Genomic DNA, 20,343 nt, shown 5'->3' on the forward strand with positions numbered 1-20,343 from the left:
TCAGAATTTTCTTCTAACACTGTGTTAAGTGGGTGTTTATATTTATCAGCTTCCTTGCAGCTTCTCTTACTTGCCTTTTAATTAGTATTATTTTTTATTATGTTTCAGGATGCAGATTGAATGTTGCATTGGATTTTATGTTGATGTTCTTTTAATAACAGAAAAACACACCTCAAAGGATGAGCATTAAGGCATATATGGTGAGTTTGCAAGTAAAGAAGAATTTCTAACTTGATGACATCGTGTGAGATTTCATAATTAGTGCAGTCTTCAAACTGCTGGGTTTAGAAGAACTCACCTAACAGATTAATGTTGAGTGTTGGTTACAATCCATATGGAGTTGTGAGTATTTTTTAATGTCTAAGTCTTTTTTGCTTGTTCATTGCATAGTCCCTTCATGTCTAATGTTTTGCAGTGCCTTCAGTCTCGCTCTCAGAGCATGCTCCTGTTCAGCTCTTAATTTCAGGTTAACCTTATGAAATCTCTCCCATACTTTGCATTGTCCTTCCTATCTTCTTAGTCAGCACTGGTTTATATTAGATATTTGCACCTCCTGGATTTTATTCCTTTACACATGACCAAGTTAACTACACGAGGCAGGTAAAACTGAGGTCACCAGTTCTTAAAGTGGTGGCGGTGTGAAATCTTTGCAGCTGCGTGGTCCTTGCTCTCAGTGCTGTCTTTTCCTGAAGTAGTCACAATGGAATTGGAGTTTGATACAAACTGGTCTTGCCCGCCATCTCAGCAAAGTGATAGTAGCTTCTGAGCAGATGGCTCAGTAAGTCACACCACCCCAACTTGTAACCACAGCTTCTGAAACTCTACTGGTCCTTTAGTCTAAACGCTAAGTCTTGTAAATCTTGGTCATGTTCTGAATGCCTGGGGTTTGTCACTGCTATTTTGTAATGCCCCAATGGGTCTGCTGGTGACTGACACTTTCTGGACGTGTTGCCTGCATTGTTTTTACAGTCTGCTTTGGTACCTGCACTGTATAGCCCAGGCACACTTGGTTCTAGTTCTGTGTTTTGTTTAGGATTAAAACTGAGGGGCTGCTACAGAACAACATATGTAATTTACTTTGGACTGTCACTGTACCTGAAACCCTTTTACAAATCAGTGAAGGAGCAGTTTTCTTCTGATAACCTGGTATTTTTTGATTCCATTTGCTTATTCCTTTTTTACCTCTCCTAGTGATTTACTTGGTTATTTCATGAGATATGCTGGGGGAATGAGAGGGAAGCTACAAGGTCTCTTGGCTTCTAGAATAAGTCTATCAGCACTAGAGCAAATTCTTTTGTCTGCCTAGAGATAGTAAGTCCTATAAAACAAAACACCCCTATGGTCCACACACACACACACAGCCCCACCACAAAACAAGAACAATGATGAAGAATCCTGTGCTGGGAACACATAGCTGTTCTCAGTAGCTGTTCAGGGAGATGTCTGGTTGTCTTGTGATCAAGGTCACAATACAGAGGAAAGACAGAAAATTAAATTCTGTAGCTTGCACATTGATTTCACAGAGGAAATTCTCACCCTCTGCAGGAATCTCTAATGAAGACAAAAATAGCTTACATTGCTTCTATGATGAAAAAATGTCAACAAGTGAATGTTTAAGGAAGATGGTGGTGATGAGAATCTATATAACATAGCCTGTCCCCTTTCACCTAGGTAGAAATGAGTTAGTGTGAAGCATTTGTTTTGCTTTAGGCTATTAGAATTTTAATTGTTTTATATTTGAGAATTCTGTCTCCTTGTTGAAAGCAAATTAAAGTGATATTTCAGGTGTTGCTCAGAATCTGGGCTGCTGTCAGAAAGGATGGTCCTACCCTCTCATCCCAGCTAAGCATTAGCACCACCTTCTTTGTTCATGCAGTGTGCCACCTTAGAAAGCTGTTTTGAGCAAAAACCAGCTTTAAACAAGAGGAATGTCTAAAAATCTGAGTTGGACCAGTGCTCTGATGTTGCTTACAGAAAAGACAGTATGAATGGTCAGTTTTAGCCAGTTGTAAAACTGCATCCTGAGTCTGCAGCTACCTGAAGTGCTCCAGTGCCTCTGGAGGCTGGCTGCTGAGGAAAAGAGATCCTGCTTCTGTTCTTCTCCTTTCAGAGACTCTGGCACTCAACATATCCTTCTGTGATCTGATTCAACAGGATAATGTGAAAGAAAATAACTCATCGATTCTACCTGGATGAGAAGCTGAAATGCTTCTTAGGAGGTTTGAGGTGTGCTGATACAGGTGCAAGGAGAAGAGCAGAGCTGGGTAGCCCAGAGTGGCAGCCTGCTACAGTGCTCTGGGACCTCAGGGGAAACAAGTTTTTCCTCATGTTCAGGTGGAACTTTCTGTGTTGCAGTTTATGCCCATTGCCCCTTCTCCCATCACTGGGCATCACTGAAAAATGTTGCCTCCACCCCCTCTCAGTCTTCTCCAAGCTAAACAGCCCCAGGTGTCTCAGTATATGTTAAGAGAGAAGCTCAAGTCCCTTCACCATCTTCATAGCCTCTGCTGGACTCTTTCCAGTAGCTCCTTGTCTCTACAACCTAGACTTTGCCAGTTTGTAGTGCTAGTTGTTCCACTTCAGTCAGAATGCTTGGTACACCTACCAGATGTGCAGGTTTATAGGCAAAAACTTGCAGGCAGTTGTCCTGGTTCAGAGAAATCTTCTTGTAGGGCTTCTTGTTCATGAACTTTAAGTGACTACAAAGATGAGTGTTAACATTCTTTTTCTCTTCTCATTCTGCAGATATTCTACTAGTCTTTCTATTAGTATAAGCAGCTCTTTCAGAACTGTACATGAATACAAAATACCTGTCAATATTTAGGGAAGATTTATTCCTTACATAGGAAGGTTTGAATGAAGTCTCTCAATACTAGGTACCTGTGACTTAGAAGAGCAGGTAGAATGGGGCTTTGCTGCTATTAAATTCAAATAATCATTGATTAGATACTTGAATAGCCAGGATTAAGTAGTTTTAATTGCTTCCTGCTTTTGTATGATAAGTTGTTTTTACTGTGACAGTAGGCAGGAATAGCTATGAGGTTAGCAGCCTGAAATAGCTTTTTATTATTATTATTTGATGGCTGTTTTTTTCCTTTAGCTGGAAGTTGTTTAAAAAGTCTCGTGGTACTGCTCCCAGGCCAGATAGCTTTCTGCCTTTGTTGCAGTTACCAGATGTGATACTGTTAGTCACTAGTGCCACCACACATTTTACAGCATGGCCCCTGACTCATTCTCACAGACCCCTTACAGTGGCAATCAGTGTGATTCTCAGTATAAATACTTGATCTCTCTTGACCTCTGTGATGTCAGCTACTGGTGGAAACTGGGTGCTGACTGTAAAAAGCACAAACCAATTGTCTTGAGGAAGGAAATATTAAGTAAGTGCCTGAAAACAAGAACAGCTTCCCAGCCTGCTCAGATTGGTGTGATGATTGCTCTTCCCTTTTTCATTGAAAATGGAAATGGAATTTAAAAATATTCTGATGGCTGTGGTAGAAGTCCCTAATTATGAGCAAGTATCTGACAAGAACTTGATAACTGTAGGGTATGTAACAACATTTTTTCAGTGTTGCAGCTTTGAGCATTTTAAACACTTCTTGATGCACTAGAGAGGTTTCAACAACTGCAAATATGGAAAAGCACCCAAAAGAGAATGAAAATAAGAAATATCTTATGCTGAATAAGTTATATCAGGCAACTATGAATGGGCAAGTTGACAGCAGCACAGCTACTGTACCCATAACTGCTCAAAATATTTAGCTGGCCTCCATGTGGGTTTTGGAGTTGTAATTCCACTGGTGACTGTAAGCTTTAGGAGATTTCAGTTCTTTATAGCTAACTCTTACTCTGCTGGAGGTATTCATCTCCTGAACTTAATCCAAATGTCAGATGAGCAGTTTAATGTATCTGTGGTAACTGGAGCAATAGAAACTGGTACTGAGGAGTGAAGCAGAGATGGACTGTGAATGTTGTAAAATAGTGATTTAAATGTCCCCATCTAACAGGAATGAGCAGTAAAAGTTAGTGCTGAACACTGTAGAAGTTAGTGCTGAACAGCCCTCTACATGCAAAATATTAGTAACTTTAGTCAACAAAAAATTTGAGTCTGTAGTAGTTGATTTTTGTGGTACTGGCATGTTCTGTTTTCCATTGTAGATACATTAAGCTTTCTTTTCTGCTTGCCTGATGATTTATTTCTCAGCAAGTTGCTTGTACCAAGCAAGTGATTACAAAGAGTCTTTCTGGAGTACCACTTTTGCAGTCCTATTGCTAGTTAAGGATGATGATGTGTATGGCAGTGAATTGTTTGATTTAAAAGCCCAGCAATTTTAAAGAGTTGTATTTCTGTGAAACAGGAATATCAAATAAATTTTAGCTCACTGTAAATGAAATGTTTACTCCTGCATATCCTAAGGTTCGGATTTAGGATCTGATGGTTTGACCTTTCCCAAACTGTTTGTAATGGAAAAAAAAAACCATAAAGAGGAAAGAGAATGAAACACCTTTTTGGTGACATAGTTGGTCTTCTGGATTTAAAAAAATATATAAAACTGTGTTGCTGATTTGGGGGAGAAAATAGTAATGAAGTGCTTTGAGATTGAAAATCTGTATGCAAAAATGCATATGCATCTGGAAAGTTTGCACAGCATGACAATTTTCTGTAATTCCATAGCATGACCAGGGAGAGCAGTCAGGTGGAAAGGGACCTGGGGGTGCTGGTTGATGGTAGGCTGAACATGAGCCTGCAGTGTGCCCAGGCAGCCAGGAGGGCCAATGGCATCCTGGCCTGCATCAGGAACAGTGTGGCCAGCAGGAGCAGGGAGGTCATTGTGCCCCTGTACACTGCACTGGTTAGGCTGCACCTTGAGTCCTGTGTCCAGTTCTGGGCCCCTCAGTTTAGGAAGGAGGTTGACTTGCTGGAGCGTGTCCAGAAAAGGGCAACAAGGTTGGTGAGGGGCTTGGAGCACAGCCCTGTGAGGAGAGACTGAGGGAGCTGGGGGTGCTTAGTCTGGAGAGGAGGAGACTCAGGGGTGACCTTATTGCTCTCTACAACTACCTGAAGGGAGGTTGTAGTGAGGCGGAGGTTGGTCTCTTCTCCCAGGCAACCAGTACCAGAACAAGAGGGCACAGTCTCAGGCTGCGTCAGGGGAGGTTTAGGCTGGAGGTTAGGAGGAAGTTTTACACAGAGAGAGTGATTGCCCACTGGAATGGGCTGCCTGAGGAGGTGGTGGGGTTGCTGTCGTTGGGGGTGTTCAGGGCGAGGCTTGACAGGATGCTTGGTTCCATGGTTTAGTTGATTGGGTGGTGTTGGATGATGGGTTGGACACGATGATCTCGAAGGTCTCTTCCAACCTGGTTTATTCTATTCTATTCTATTCTATTCTATTCTATTCTATTCTATTCTATTCTATTCTATTCTGTTCTGTTCTGTTCTGTTCTGTTCTGTTCTATTCTATTCTACTGTATCCAGTATACCTTTGAATGTTTAGCATGTGCAGAAAGGATTACCTTGTGATGATGGACTTGGGCGTCTTAAGAAAGGGGAAGATAACTGTGTGTCAAACAGGCTTTTTAGCAGTGCAGTCAACAGCAGTGATGAAATTTCAGAAGGCTGTTGTGCTAATATTTTTATTTTTTTCCACTTGCTGATGAGCTTGAGATGAGCTGCTCTGTGATGTACAAAGAACAACAACCCAGCATACTGGTTACATCCTGCTCTTTCTGCTGGTGCTGTAGTAGGGGAAGTACCTACAGCTGAGCAGAACAGGCCTGATTTCAAAGCAGGAAAGGGATCTAGAAGAAAAGGGAAGGAGCGATTGAAGCAGTAGAAAGCAGTAGTAGTCATGCAGTTGCACATTCTGGCTTTTTGTTTTGTTTTGTACAAATGGTGATTTCCCATGTTTCATGATGTCCAACAAGAATGAGAGAGATGTAGGCGTAACTTGTCTTTATTGGAGTAGTGCTTTTCAGTAGTGTTTTACAACTCTTGTCATCCCTTTGTCAGCTGAAGAGCATCGTCTGGTTGAATATTTAAGTGAATGGTGATTAAAGCATCTTTAGAGAGTGGTAGTCTAAAGATAAGACTTGGAGTGTCAGAAAACTAGTGCTAGCATTAAGAGAAAATGAGAATGTTTTGGTATAGGAAGGCCAAGTAATGAGTAAGGCAGTGTAGTGGATTGAAATGGATCCCAGAGTTTCCCCTTACCCTGCACTGGATGTAGTTTCCACCATGGGATGAATTTGTAGGAGGTGATTTTTCTTTAAGGGTGAAAACAAATGGAGATAAATGTCTCTAGAGGAAAGCATCACTGTCTAACTGTTGAAGATGAATTTTCCTGCTACAAACATAGACTTTTCATGTCATTCTGGCCAGTTTTTGGACAGCTAACAGGAAATTTGGGAAAACAAAAAATCTTGTATTTTCATGTTAAATATTGCTGTGCTCCATCCTGGAAGTTTGCTTTGACTGGATTTTATGCAGGCAAATAGTTTTGGAGAACATAAATTTCTAACTTTGTTTTAGCTAGCCTCTAACTAGTTAGATTTTTCTTTTATTTCTTTTTCATAATGATACAAAGATCTCACCAATAGTGCTTTACTAGGCACGTGCTTTTATTATACTGAATGGAATTAATGAATGAAACTGTGCTTATATGTTTGCAATACCAGCATTTGAGACCCCAGACCTGCAAGCTGAGCTGCACAGGCAGGCTTATGTCAACTTTCCACAGGCTTTAAAATATGTGTCTAATTATAGAAGGTTAAGTATACTGAATTTTAATTCTTTTCCCCCCTCCCCAAGGCCATGTGGTTATGATATTATTGAGATTTCATAATGCCTCCTGCCGTGACAGACAGCCTTGACATCTGGGCAGTGGATTCGCAGATTGGTGCTGATGGCTCAATATCTGTGGACTTCCTGTTGCCCACTGGAATCTACATCAACCTGGATGTCCCTCGAGATGCCACCATTTCTCATATTAAACAGGTAATACCAAACAGTCAATTAACTTAGATGTTAACTTTGGAAGTTAACTTTGTTTCTGATTTGCGTGCCTTTTGGCAACTCAAGTAATGAGCTTGAGTAGGCATGAAAAATAATGTGTTGAAGGCACATGCACAGCAGATTGATTAATGAAGATGTGTGTCTAGGGATTTGGAATAATTTTGGGCAGATGGCAAGGTCTGGAGAAATTGCTTCTTGCTGATAGTTACAATTCAGCAGAGATTAATAGCTCTATATTAATACTGTGTTGCTGCACTCTAACTTTTTTTAACACATCAGTAGTACATTGTACATTCATTTAGCATTTCCCTGATTAGTGTGCCAACAGGAGACACTGTCTAATTGTTTTTTAATATAGAAGTCACAGATTGTGCTCGTGCTTAATTTGATTGACACCAATGTTGAATGCTTTAACAAGTATATATGCCACTGAAAGCTCGTGTACAAGTGCCTTGTTAGGGCATCATTAAAAAGTGAAGGAATAATCAATCAGGTAAGGAAATAACCACAGATATTAAAGAACAATGAATTTAACTTTCATTGGATAGTGGCTGTGTGGGGGCATTTAGACAAGTTACTCTGGGATTAGGTAGTGAGTGAATTACACCACCAAGTAATTTCTTCCTTAAGCATAATAAACTTCTGAAAGAAAATAAAGGCGTGTGATTCCTCATTCTGTTGCCTTGCCTGGTAAATAAGTACATGACTTTGCATTCCTGTTTGGTCTGAGAGTACTCACTTGTTTATAGAAATTGTTTTCTCTTTATCAGTAGTTGCTTCCATCATCAGTGAATTTGCTGACGACACCAAGCTGGGGGCAGGAGTTGATCTGCTGGAGGGTAGAGAGGCTCTGCAGAGGGACCTCGACAGGCTGGGCAGATGGGCAGAGTCCAAGGGCATGAGATTGAACACATCCAAGTGCCAGGTTCTGCACATTGGCCACAACAACCCCATGCAGAGCTACAAGCTGGGGTCAGAGTGGCTGGAGAGCAGTCAGGTGGAAAGGGACCTGGGGGTGCTGGTTGATGGTAGGCTGAACATGAGCCTGCAGTGTGCCCAGGCAGCCAGGAGGGCCAATGGCATCCTGGCCTGCATCAGGAACAGTGTGGCCAGCAGGAGCAGGGAGGTCATTGTGCCCCTGTACACTGCACTGGTTAGGCTGCACCTCGAGTACTGTGTCCAGTTCTGGGCCCCTCAGTTTAGGAAGGAGGTTGACTTGCTGGAGCGTGTCCAGAGAAGGGCAACACGGTTGGTGAGGGGCTTGGAGCACAGCCCTGTGAGGAGAGACTGAGGGAGCTGGGGTTGCTTAGTCTGGAGAGGAGGAGACTCAGGGGTGACCTTATTGCTCTCTACAACTACCTGAAGGGAGGTTGTAGTGAGGCAGAGGTTGGTCTCTTCTCCCAGGCAACCAGTACCAGAACAAGAGGGCACAGTCTCAGGCTGCGTCAGGGGAGGTTTAGGCTGGAGGTTAGGAGGAAGTTTTACACAGAGAGAGTGATTGCCCACTGGAATGGGCTGCCTGAGGAAGTGGTGGGGTCGCCATTGCTGGGGGTGTTCAGGGCGAGGCTTGACAGGATGCTTGGTTGCATGGTTTAGTTGATTGGGTGGTGTTGGATGATAGGTTGGACACGATGATCTCGAAGGTCTCTTCCAACCTGGTTAATTCTATTCTATTCTATTCTATTCATATAATTTATTCCACCTTGGGTGATGGCAATTGGATGCTTTCAGTAGAAGATGGTTTTGGGTACTTCATGGGATTTTAAGTTTTACAGTCATTAAGGGATATAGGTAAGTACCATTAGCTGAAAATGGAAGTTAAAGAACTTAGGGGAAAGAAAAAGGTACAGATTTTTTAATCAATATAATTGAGTATTTTTAAAGAAGACATGAACAATGACAAATTCAGTCTTATGCTCCCTGTATATAACTATAAATAGGGATAAAAATGAACCAAGTGGGCAAACATGTTACTCTTACCTTCTTTTGGGAACATAAATGAAAATTAATAGTACCTTCAATCTGTAATCAGTGTCCATGCTTTCTTGTTTTATTTCACTTGTTCATTGGGGTTTTTTTGCAGCTGCTATGGAAGCAGGCACATTCCTATCCACTCTTTCATCTGCTCATGGAGATTGACTCTTACATGTTCTCATGTGTGAATCAAACTGCTGTGCATGAAGAACTGGAGGATGAAACACGGAGACTTTGTGATGTTAGACCCTTTCTTCCTGTCCTTAAACTAGTGACAAGGAATTGTGATCCAGGAGAAAAGTTGGATTCCAAAATAGGTGTCCTTATAGGCAAAGGTAATTACATTTAATTGTTTTGGAAAATGGTGGTAAACTTTGTTTTGTATAAGGGTCTTAACTGGGCAGGCAAGAGTAGAAAAATTTGGGGGAAAAGGTACTAAAAATGGAACATTTACCACACAGAATTTCCCTTTTTCAAACTAATACTGGTGTATTATTAAAAGAATTTAAATACTCAACATGAAACATTGGAAGTTGTTGAAAACTGCTTTCAGCATTGTATTTCAGCACTGTGTTGTAGCACTACATGAGTCAAGAGCACGTTTTCTCTTACTGGATGAGGTCTAGGGAGACCTGAAGGGGGCCTACAGTCTGTGGAGGGCATGTAGCACTAGGACAAGGAGCAATGATTTTGTACCTGGGAAGGGTAGATTTAGATTTGGCATTAGGAAGAAGCTCTTTATTATGAGAGTGCTGTAATACTGGAATAGGCTGCCTGGGGACATGGGAGAAGCCACATTTGGAGTTAGGCTTGGTGGTGCTCTGATCAACCTGATCTAGTTGAAGATGTCCTTGCTCACTGAAAGAGGGTTGGACTACACAACCTCTAGAGGACCCTTCCAACCCAGTGCATTCTGAGAGTCTATGAAATATTAGTACTCAATGAAGAAAAGAATAATCCCAGCAAAGTGGATGCAGAGAAGGAAGTAGAAAATATTATGGTTCTGTTACACATGGCTTGTGAGTTAGTTAACAATATAATTGGTTTTGCTCTCACTTGTGGTGCTGCTTTTCAGCAAACAATGAGAAGCTATTTTTAAAGGTTTTGCAGTAACTTGATGTTATTTCAGAATTTTCAGCTTTTAAACCTACTCTGCTTGGTTATACAATCAAGATTGACAGGGTTGTGTGAGGTCATACCTCTTGTTTTTAAACAATGACCCATTGTTAGCTCTTTTATAAAGACTGCAGGTTTTGTTTAGATTTCAGCAGTACACTGTCTGCCTATTTGTTAAAGCTGACAATGGGAACAGTTAGCCAGTTTAACCATTCATAGAGGTTCTGACAGATTCACATTCTCTGATTGAATATTCTGCTTATTATTGCTGTGTGAGATCCTTCCTTATACAGCCCCGGTTCTGTGCCTTAACAATGATAAAAATGTGTTATCTCTTAGCTTCTAAACTGCAGGTTTTGTTCTCAAAGGGTGTTTGGTGCTTTTAAGGGTGCTGTCTAAATTACAGAAAGAAATATTTGCAGGCCCTGTAGATCCTGAAATACTCAAGAATCATAGCTGTGTGAACTCTCCACTGTGTCTTCCATCTTTATGTATTTTGGAGAAGGGATTGTACTGATTTTGAATTGGCTGAAATGTCAATCTTGTCATTTGGACTTGAGTAGAAGGTTTTATTCACAAGGACAAAACAAAAATAAATGTATCTGTTTATGCTCCCACTATCACTTTTGAACAAAATAAAAAAGGTTATGCCATCTTTCTGTGGCATGAGAAATAAAAGTAGTTTGCAAACACTTTTTCCCTGCTGTGGTTCCTGATGCATTTGCTCTTGAAAATTACCAAGCTGTCTGTAACTCAGGATGAGGTTGTCTTTTCCATTTAAGAGTACTTAAGAGAGACATTGGTTCTTGTTATTGAAGCTGTCATGCTGGGTTGCATGGGAATCATGAAAGTAACTTTGGAAGTCCACTGATGTGCAGGACAACATACAAGCCAGGTCACTTTTGAGCATCCATTTTGAATGGGATGCCTGAAGAAAAGCACTTGTGTAACCATAAAGATAATAAAGGTTTGGGTGGGACGGTAAGTAGATGGGCAGTATTTTTACAGGTGTGCATCCTTTCCCTTGCTTGAATTCTTTCAGGTCTCCATGAGTTTGACACCTTACAAGATCCCGAAGTGAATGACTTCCGAACTAAAATGCGGAGAATCAGTGAGGAAAAGATTCAGTCGCTCGTGGGTCTCTCCTGGATGGACTGGTTGAAGCACACCTACCCACCAGAGCAGGAACCTGTTATCCCAGAGAGCTTCCAAGATAAGCTTTACAGTGGAAATCTTGTAGTGGCTGTTCATTTTGATAACTGCCAGGTAGGAATGGTTGTTCATCACAGTTGGTGTTCTATTCTTGATCCTGGTGTGAATTGGCATGTGATTGGTCATGGGTGAAATGACACGGAATACTATTATGAGGTTTGCTTTAAAATGCAAATTCTTTCACCAGCATCCTTGACTCTTGAAAGAAAGTGGGGATGTGAACCTACAGCTATGAAATGAACTTCCAAAGTCAAAATGTACAACTTGTGTTCTATATTATTTCATGTTTTTTTAAAAATGCAAAATATAATTGGAAGCTGTTAGGACACTTAGAGTCTCACAAGCAGCTAACTGTATCAGGATGCTCTTGGTGTCCATTTTGACCCAGGTGCTAGATACTGATTTGGCAGTGATTCTGGTGGTTTAATTTACAAAACTGTATTTATGATGCTATCTTTGTCTGACTTAAAAAATTCCCAAATGGTAAAATCTGTCTGCTTCTGGAAACACCAAATGCAGAGCTGAGCACCAAGTTTGGTCAGAAGTAACACCAGCTGATGTGTGATGTAGAGGAGTTTCTAGGATAAAACCTTTTCCCAATCCTGTTTTGTTTAGTAAAGATCTTGTAGTTGTCCAGAAATGAGAAAATCTGTGTGCTGGTCAGCTTTTGATTAAAACACTATGTGCATATGATAACAGTACAGAAGTTTGTGCTGGTGTAGAATGTATTTGCCTGCTGCTGTCGTAGGTTAGGCTGCTGACATTTCAAATGTTTTGAATGCTTCTGCTGCCAGTTCTGACCTTCTAAGCTATTAACAGCTCAAATTTGAACTGCTTTTTAGAGCAGTAAATGTTTCAGACTTTACTACTTGCATTGAGTACTAGAACCATCTCAGGAGAATTAAATAGGGGGTCATGGGATCTGTTGCATTCTTCTAGTAGGAATGCTGCAAGATTGAAAGAAAGGAATATTAAAATACTTTTTGTCTAGAATGTGTGGGTGAGCTGTAAAAGCCACCTCCTTGTCTGTGGAGCAAGAGGGAAAAGACTGATCCCCATTTCTGTGAAGTGTAAAGACGTACAATTTGGAAGCAAGGCAGCTGTCAGAGCACCAGCTTCCTGGGGAGAAAAAGTGTCATTCTCTGTTGACCCAGTATCAGTTTTGATAGAAGCAGAAAGGTTTCACAATTTGGCAGGCTTCTGAAGGTGGAAAGCCATTGTGAACTGTGCAGAAGCTGAAAAAATGCACAATGAAATTTGCCTGATTTGACAGAGTTAGATTTTTCCATTAGGGCAGCTTGGCACCTTATCTGTTTACATCTATACAAGCAAAGCATGAGTCAGAAGAATGTAAGCCAGACAGCACTTCACATCTGTAAATAACTGCTTTTAGATTGCCACATCATCAGGAGTGTGTGTGTACATGTAAATCCAAAATTAATCAAAACAAACCCCCAGAACTTGCTGAATCCAGAGAGGGCTGCTACACCTCTTCTGCACTACTCCAAGTAAGATGGTCATTTAGCACATAAATCACATTAACAACTTTCTGCTTCATTACTTGAACTTTCCTTTGTTTCTGAGTACAGTGGTACCTAGGAAGAGGGTAACTTGTTAATGGCAACTTATACATGCTCATACATGCACTCATACATGCTCTGAAATAAAGCTTGAAAATCAGTATATTTATCCTAGAGGTCTTTAAGTTGCTGCTGAATCAATTAGATAAAGTCTGTGTCCTTAAAAATGCTTCTGATACTGTAAAAGTTTGGGAATTGACCATTTTGCAGCTTTTAGGATGGGTAGTGCTCTGATTGCACTGAAGGTATAAACATTAGCTCTGAAAATAGACTGGGTTTAGCAGTTCAGTATTTCTACCTGTTCTGTTGTGCTTGATGCAGTTTAAGGCTTGTACATCTGACCATGGGAAACTGACATTCAGTGTTCCTCTTTGTCTTTTGTTAGGATGTGTTTAGTTTTCAGGTGTCTCCTAACATGAATCCCATCAAGCTGAACGAACTGGCAATCCGAAAACGTCTGACTATCCACGGGAAAGAAGATGAGGAAGTTGAGCCTGCTGACTATGTGCTGCAAGTTAGTGGAAGGCTAGAATATGTTTTTGGTGATCACCCATTAATTCAGTTTCAGGTACATAAAGCCATTAACAGTTCTCTGGTGCTTTAGCCAAAATTTGGCCTTCCTTCCTGTACCGTTGACTGGTCAGCTGTGCTGAACAGTAATACACTTCCTCCTTCATGGCTGCAGCCCTCTCCAATTGTGAAATGCATGTGCACCTTTTCCTTAGTGTCTTTGTAGTATGTTATTTGTTTCTTTGATTTGAGAATTGCCATAAAAATAGTCTTCTGGCTGATAACGTCTGTTTTCTCTGGGCTTTAGTATATACGCAACTGTGTGATGAACAGGACCCTTCCTCAGCTGACTCTAGTTGAGTGTTGCACCATAAAGAAAATGTGTGAGCAGGAGATGATTGCCATAGAAGCTGCCATAAATCGAAAATCATCCAACCTTCCTCTTCCTCTGCCACCAAAAAAAACAAGAGCAACAACTGTAAGTTGATATAGAGAATAGCAAATACCCAAAGGAACAGCAGCTTCTGGAATATAAATCTCAATGCCTGGTATTTGCTGCTGCTTTCCAGTGTAGTCACCTGGGTCCACTCAGAACCTCCTGATGCTTGTGAGAAATTTTTTAACATCAGAAGTAGCAGACCCTGAGGCTTTTTGGAAACTTCTTATCTTTCCTCTCCTCATCTGTCCTTCTATCCTTAACATCTCCTTTCCATTGCTCTTGATTCAAATTTTAATCACGGCCCAACACCTGGGGAAGGTATTGCAGGGAGCCTGAATTCTCCAGCCTCAGTGCTTTGTGTAGGCTCCACTAGCTTGGGTAGTAATGGTCCAGAATCATAGAAGGGTTTGGGTTGGAAGTGACCTCCAAAGATCATCTAGTCCTACCCTCCTGCAGTGAGCAGGGACATCCTCCACTAGATCGTTGCTCAGGGCCTTGTCAAGCCTGACCTTGTATAATTACCTCCTTGAGCAACCCGTTCCAGGTTCCACCATCCTCATGGTAAAGAACTTGCTCCTAACAGCCAATCTAAGTCTACTCTTCTCTAATTTTAAACCACTGCCCCTCATCCTATCCCTACAGGCCTTTGTAAACAGTCCCTTTTCCAGCCTTCTTGTAGGCCCCCTTCAGGTGCAGGAAGGTCACTATCAGGTCTCCCTGGGGCCATCTCCTCTCCAGGCTGAACAACCCCAGCTCCCTCAGTTTATCCTTGTAGGAGAGGTGTTACAGCACCCCAGATCATCTTTGAGTCTCTGTTGAGGGCTTTGGAGCTGGATCACTACTTCAGGTGAGGTTTCATCAGAACAAAGTGGCAGATCACCTTTCTGGATCTGCTGGCCACGCATCTTTTGGTGCAGCCCAGGATGCTCTTTACCTTCTGGGCTGCAAGTGCACATTGTTGGTTCATGTCCAGCTTTTCATCCACCAGAATTCCCAAGTCTCTTTCCACAGGGTTGCTTTCTATCACCTCATCCCCCAGCCTGTATTAATAATGGGATTGTTCCAACCCAGATGCAGGGCCTTGCACTTGCTCTGGTTGAACCTCCTGAGGTTCATCTGGGTCCACCTCTTCAGCATGTTGAGGATCTTTTATGTTAGGCCATATATTTCATATGGTGTTGCCACTTCAGTGTTGGCAACTCTTGCCATAGTACACATCTAACTTCTCTTTTAATGGTGCCTCCTTTCTTGCTGAACTTCTGGCCTTACAACACAGTTGTAGTTTACATACTGTTATTCTAAGAAATGTGGGCAGACTTCGCTCTGTTGTGCACTGTATAAATTCAGAACGGACAATAAATTTAAAGGGTTATTGTGAATTGTCAGCAAGAAGTGCTCAATGTATTTCCTCACCCCCATCCCCTTTCTCAGTGGAGTGGCTTCTGTCTTTTCCTGCTAGGAAATTTTGTGTACATTCCTGCAATGACAATAACCAATTTATTTTTTAAGATTTCAGATGTACATTTTAAACCACATATAGTTTAGTTTGCATTTGTGACTGGCTTAAAATACTTCACTTATCAAACAGGTCTCAGTATCTTACGTTGCTTAAGAATCACTTTGTATCTTTGTTTCCCTTCTCAGAGTGTGTGGGATATTTCCAATCCTTTCAAGATTACTCTGTTAAAGGGTAATAAACTAAATACAGAAGAAAATGCCAAAGTAAGTAAATGTGCCTAACGTCAGAAGCCATTCTGTTCATCATTTTATTGATTTATTTTTTTCATGTGTAGTGAACTCGGAATCATACAGATTTCAGTTCAGCAGAAGTGTAAACATTTTTGGCTCTTCCCACTTACATGGGTTAAAATATTGCTTTATTGCTAAGGTATTGCTGTATTGTCTGAAGCTGGATCTGTGCATTAGAACAATATCAATAACCATGGACGGTATGACATGTATATTCATATGATACTTTTTTTTTTAAGATGGTATCTGTGAAGTACTGATATTGGTGTGAAATAAGCTTATTCAAGACAAACTGTTGTAAATATCTGACAACTATAACTAGATTAAATATCAAACATCTTTCAATGGTTTATATTTTTGTAGTCCCAGTATATATTCTTTGTGTCTAAGCATTAACTGTGTGCTTCTTCACAATCTGTCTTTTATTTTCTAAACATGCTGAACACACACTCACACAAAAAATCTGTAATATCACTTCCTGTAAAATTGTACATGACTGGGCTACAGACTGTTTTGCGGACCACAAGTTGTGAACGTGTGGGAATTTATTGCACAGCTGCTTTGAGTCCTTACAATACACTTGTCTGCAAGGTAGAACAACATGTATTTGCTTAATTTATTGACTGGCTGTCGTAGTTTGGGCTGGGTGCCCTCTGCTACAGGGGTGTTTCCTGTGTCCAGAAGTCCATCCCAGTGGGTGGACTCAGGAAGTTCGGTATTTCTACCATAATCCCTTGCACCACTATAAATTTTGTGGTGGGGTCTGGCACTTCCTCTTTCCTTCCCTCTCCGAGACTTGGTAACTGGGGGAGAGATCTCCCGGCCATGGGCCTGATTGGGCCCAAGGCCACAGGGGGATGGGCAGTCTCAGGCCTGGCCAGCTGAGACTAGCCCAGCAGAGGGAGGGGGAAAAAGGAGCCCTGGGGGTTTTGGATGCACCCTCAGGTGGGGATGGGATCTTTCTTTGTCACTGCGCTTTGGGTTTTCTGTAACATTCACTGCTTTCTATTTAAACTTTCATCACTTTTGCAATCCGTTTGCCTGAGTCGTTATTTCTGCCTGTGGTGGGGAGGGGATCTGCCCCAACCCGTTACACTGGCAAACAAAAATATTGTTGTAGACAGGAAGGGGTTGGTCTCTTCTCCCAGGCAACCAGCACCAGAACAAGGGGACACAGTCTCAGGCTGTGCCAGGGGAGGTTTAGACTCGAAGTGAGGAGAAAGTTCTTCACTGAGCGAGTCATTCGTCATTGGAATGGGCTGCCCAGGGAGGTGGTGGAGTCACCGTCCCTGGAGGTGTTCAAGGGGAGAATGGACGTGGCACTTGGTGCCATGGTCTAGTCGTGAGGTCTGTTGGGACAGGTTGGACTTGATGGTCCTTGGGGTCTCTTCCAACCTTAGTTATACTGTGATATAGCCAGTCATGTAGGTTAGGAAGAAATTCCATTAGCCATAGATGTTTGTTGTTCGGATGCTTTATTCAGGATAATAGTTCTTTCAGAACTATTGTCACAACATTTTCGTAGATACTGCATTTTACTATGTAGTTAAATAAGCCATAATTTCAATTTTACTACCTGAGAACTTTGACTGCGTAAAAGGATGTCTGCAAACCCCAGGTATTTTCCTTTATCTCAACCATTAGAATAGAATAGAATAGAATAGAATAAATATTTAGCTAGTTGTGTTATCTTCTTGACTCTATGCTCTGTAGACTTAAAGTTTTTAAAAGAAAAGGGAAGGGAAAAAGAAAAGAGAAAGTAGATTCCAGAAGCAACATAGTTATCAAGTTGGATTAGTTGTTTTGTTGGGGTTTTCATCACATTAAAAAAAAAAATAGGATTTGGTTAATTTCAGTGTGGTTTTAGAGGAAAAAGAAAATACATTGATTGTAAGCTTGAGGAGGAACAGGGAAAATTGACAGATCCTTGCTATTGATGCCTGTGGACACTATAAATGCTATTTAGTGTTTTGAATGCTTTGTAGTCTTGAAATTTTTAAGGTCTGTAGTTACCCAAGACCACAAACGCATGTAGCAACCTCGCAAGCTTGTGCATGTTTCTCTGCATTGTCTGTCTACACTGCTATGGAACTGTCACTATTGAGAACGTATTTGTTTCCTAGTCCTGATTCTAAGGCTGTTTAATTCACTGCCATTGTTCTTTTAGTTTCATTGTGCTTTGGCTCAAGCCAATATTCATCCATTTTGCTGAAATCACCAGCTGGGTTGATAAATGCAGTGTTTGTAGTGGGAAACAAAACATTTGTCAGATGGATAGCACTCCACTAACGTGTGCTGGATTGAATATATTCACCTAAAGCACAAGTGACTCCATTCAGTCAAACAGTTTTCCAAATACATGACATTTGAAATTGCTTTTATTTTTGTTTTGCCTTTTGGCATTACCATCAGTACACAGCATTTCAGGAGTAAAAGGAGAGTATCAGAATGAGAAGAATAAAATCAGGATCTAATCCCTTACATTAACAGGACTGGAAATTAGGCAATTGGAACTATCCAACAGGCAAGGGAAATATCAATGTGTCCAGCAATACTGTACTTTGTTGCTGTTAAATTTTACTTGAAAGCATGCAGTTTTCTGTGTTTCATATGCTGTTAAACAGAAATGCAGTAATGAGCCTTAACTCATTCCATAATGAGCCTTAACTAAATGTCTTAGCATTGCCTTGTAACGTGTTCAATTTCAGTGCCACAACTTCAAGTTCTTTCTCTTCCTGCCCTTCTCCTTTCCTGTTCCCTATTTTTGTCGTTCAAGCTAGCTGATATTGATCATTTCCAGGTGCTAAAGAAAAAGAATTCCTGGGAATGATGTACATTGTTATTATTACAGGTGATTTCACATGTCAGGGCCAGCAGTGCTCTGTACATTTTTAGAAACAGTTTAACTGAAAAATGAATTGGTTTTTTAAGCTTTCTCAGTTAGAAATTGGTTCTGCTTGGATATTCAAATTTATTCAGAAATTAGTCTTAGATTTTTCGTTCTGCTTAGCTGTTCATTTCCTATGATTTCCTTCTGCGTTAGGCATGTTAAGTTAGAAGTATTTGTATTACCGTATATTGCATTTATTAATAGAAATGAGTTGTTACTATTACTCATATGTGGTAATATAAATAATTCAGTACTTAAAGAATTTGGTAGCCAATGTTATTTAAACATACATAGATTTATCTGGGAAGATTTCTTTAAGATAGAAATACTAACGAAAAGCCTGTATGTATATTCTGCAAACTAGTTGACACAGAATTCTCTAGGTTCTGTGGCAGACTTAAAATGTCTCATTTCTTTATTGCAGGTTCATGTTAGGGCTGGTCTTTTCCATGGTACAGAGCTCCTTTGTAAAACCGTTGTAAGCACAGAAATATCTGGGAGAAGTGACCACGTCTGGAATGAAGTACTAGAGTTTGAAATAAATGTCTGTGATCTCCCAAGAATGGCAAGGCTCTGTTTTGCTGTTTATGCTGTGATGGACAAGATGAAAACTAAAAAGTCAACCAAGGCAATGAATCCTTCCAAATACCAAACCATTAGAAAAGCAGGGAAAGTGGTAATTGAATATTATTTTTTTTTAACTCCCCTTGAGTGTGTCTCTGAATTAGATTGAAATGTGCATTTGGAAATCTTTCGTTGTCCTCACTTCAGTGTTCGAGAATGCAAAATGGAAAAAAATAATCAAAAAGAGCATGTCTTAAAAATTATACATCTTGGTATGAAAAACACTTTTCATACTTCTCAGACACTGGAAACTACATGAATTCTGGTTGTAAGCCAGCTGGCAAATGGCTACTTAAGGAATTGCAGTCTAAAAGGTCAGCTTTGTTCTTAACCCTAGATGAGTTCTGATTTGAAACAATGAAAAAATTAGTGTCTAGGCTAACATGCAGGGAAATGTGCATTTTTGCACTCTCAGAGTGGCACCCTTACAGTTAACTCTTGTTGTCCTCAGTGTTGCTGGAACACATACTGGAAATCATGTGTTTGTTTAACTTCTTTTCTGAATGACAGCACCCATTAAAGAAGCCAGCCCCCTCCCTTCGACTTCTGTTGTAGTACTTGCTGCAGGGTAATGTTCACTGGCATCTTCGTTTCTGTGTAAAATGTCTTTCCTTTAACAGCATTATCCTGTAGCCTGGGTAAATACCATGGTGTTTGATTATAAAGGACAGCTGAAGAATGGAGAACTGGTACTGCACAGCTGGTCATCATTTCCTGGTAAAGTTTTATTTCTGAGATTTGGACTTTAAACACCTACAAGTCTGGAGAAGTGTAGTATCAAATAGAGCATTTACTGCATGTGTGTCCAATTCCCCTGTCATAATCTCTTCCCTACTTGTAATTTTTATGTGGATGAATATGTAATGTTTTAATCTCTTTCCTGAGAGTATTGTGTGTTAGGAAGGAGGGATAGGCAAGAGTTTGCTTGGAAGTGGTATTGTAAAAATCTTATCTGTTCTGTAAGGAAAATCCAATCAAAACAGATCTCGTTTAATGTTACCTGCTTTTGAGAGGCAGCTTAAGTAGTGATTTTGGTTCCCTGTGTATCCTGAACTAAATAAACTATATTGCATGTGACAATACTTGTATTGGCAAAAAGTGAATTAAAATTTCTTTTCAAGTCTTCCTTCTGATAGTCAAATTGATTAGTAAAAGTGCCTGAAATTTCCATGTCACTTTTTTCCATCCTGAGAAACCCTTTTCTGGAGTGCTGAAAGAAATCTGATTTTAAACTCTCTTC

General features: G+C 40.6%; 1 protein-coding gene across 1 annotated transcript in view; it reads left to right on the top strand.

Moving 5' to 3' along the window:
- Positions 1–3,217: 3,217 nt before the first annotated feature.
- PIK3CB (phosphatidylinositol-4,5-bisphosphate 3-kinase catalytic subunit beta) overlaps positions 3,218–20,343 on the top strand; it is a 49,342-nt gene continuing 32,216 nt past the window's right edge. The window contains exons 1-9 of the mRNA XM_009904795.2: positions 3,218–3,380; positions 6,828–6,991; positions 9,093–9,318; positions 11,142–11,365; positions 13,277–13,459; positions 13,709–13,879; positions 15,485–15,562; positions 18,904–19,155; positions 19,724–19,820. Of these exons, the coding sequence (XP_009903097.2) occupies positions 3,218–3,380; positions 6,828–6,991; positions 9,093–9,318; positions 11,142–11,365; positions 13,277–13,459; positions 13,709–13,879; positions 15,485–15,562; positions 18,904–19,155; positions 19,724–19,820 (1,558 nt within the window). The remainder of the gene's footprint in view (positions 3,381–6,827; positions 6,992–9,092; positions 9,319–11,141; positions 11,366–13,276; positions 13,460–13,708; positions 13,880–15,484; positions 15,563–18,903; positions 19,156–19,723; positions 19,821–20,343) is intronic.

Source organism: Dryobates pubescens, chromosome 13 (genome assembly GCF_014839835.1).
Source record: "Dryobates pubescens isolate bDryPub1 chromosome 13, bDryPub1.pri, whole genome shotgun sequence".
NCBI classification, from domain to species: domain Eukaryota; kingdom Metazoa; phylum Chordata; class Aves; order Piciformes; family Picidae; genus Dryobates; species Dryobates pubescens.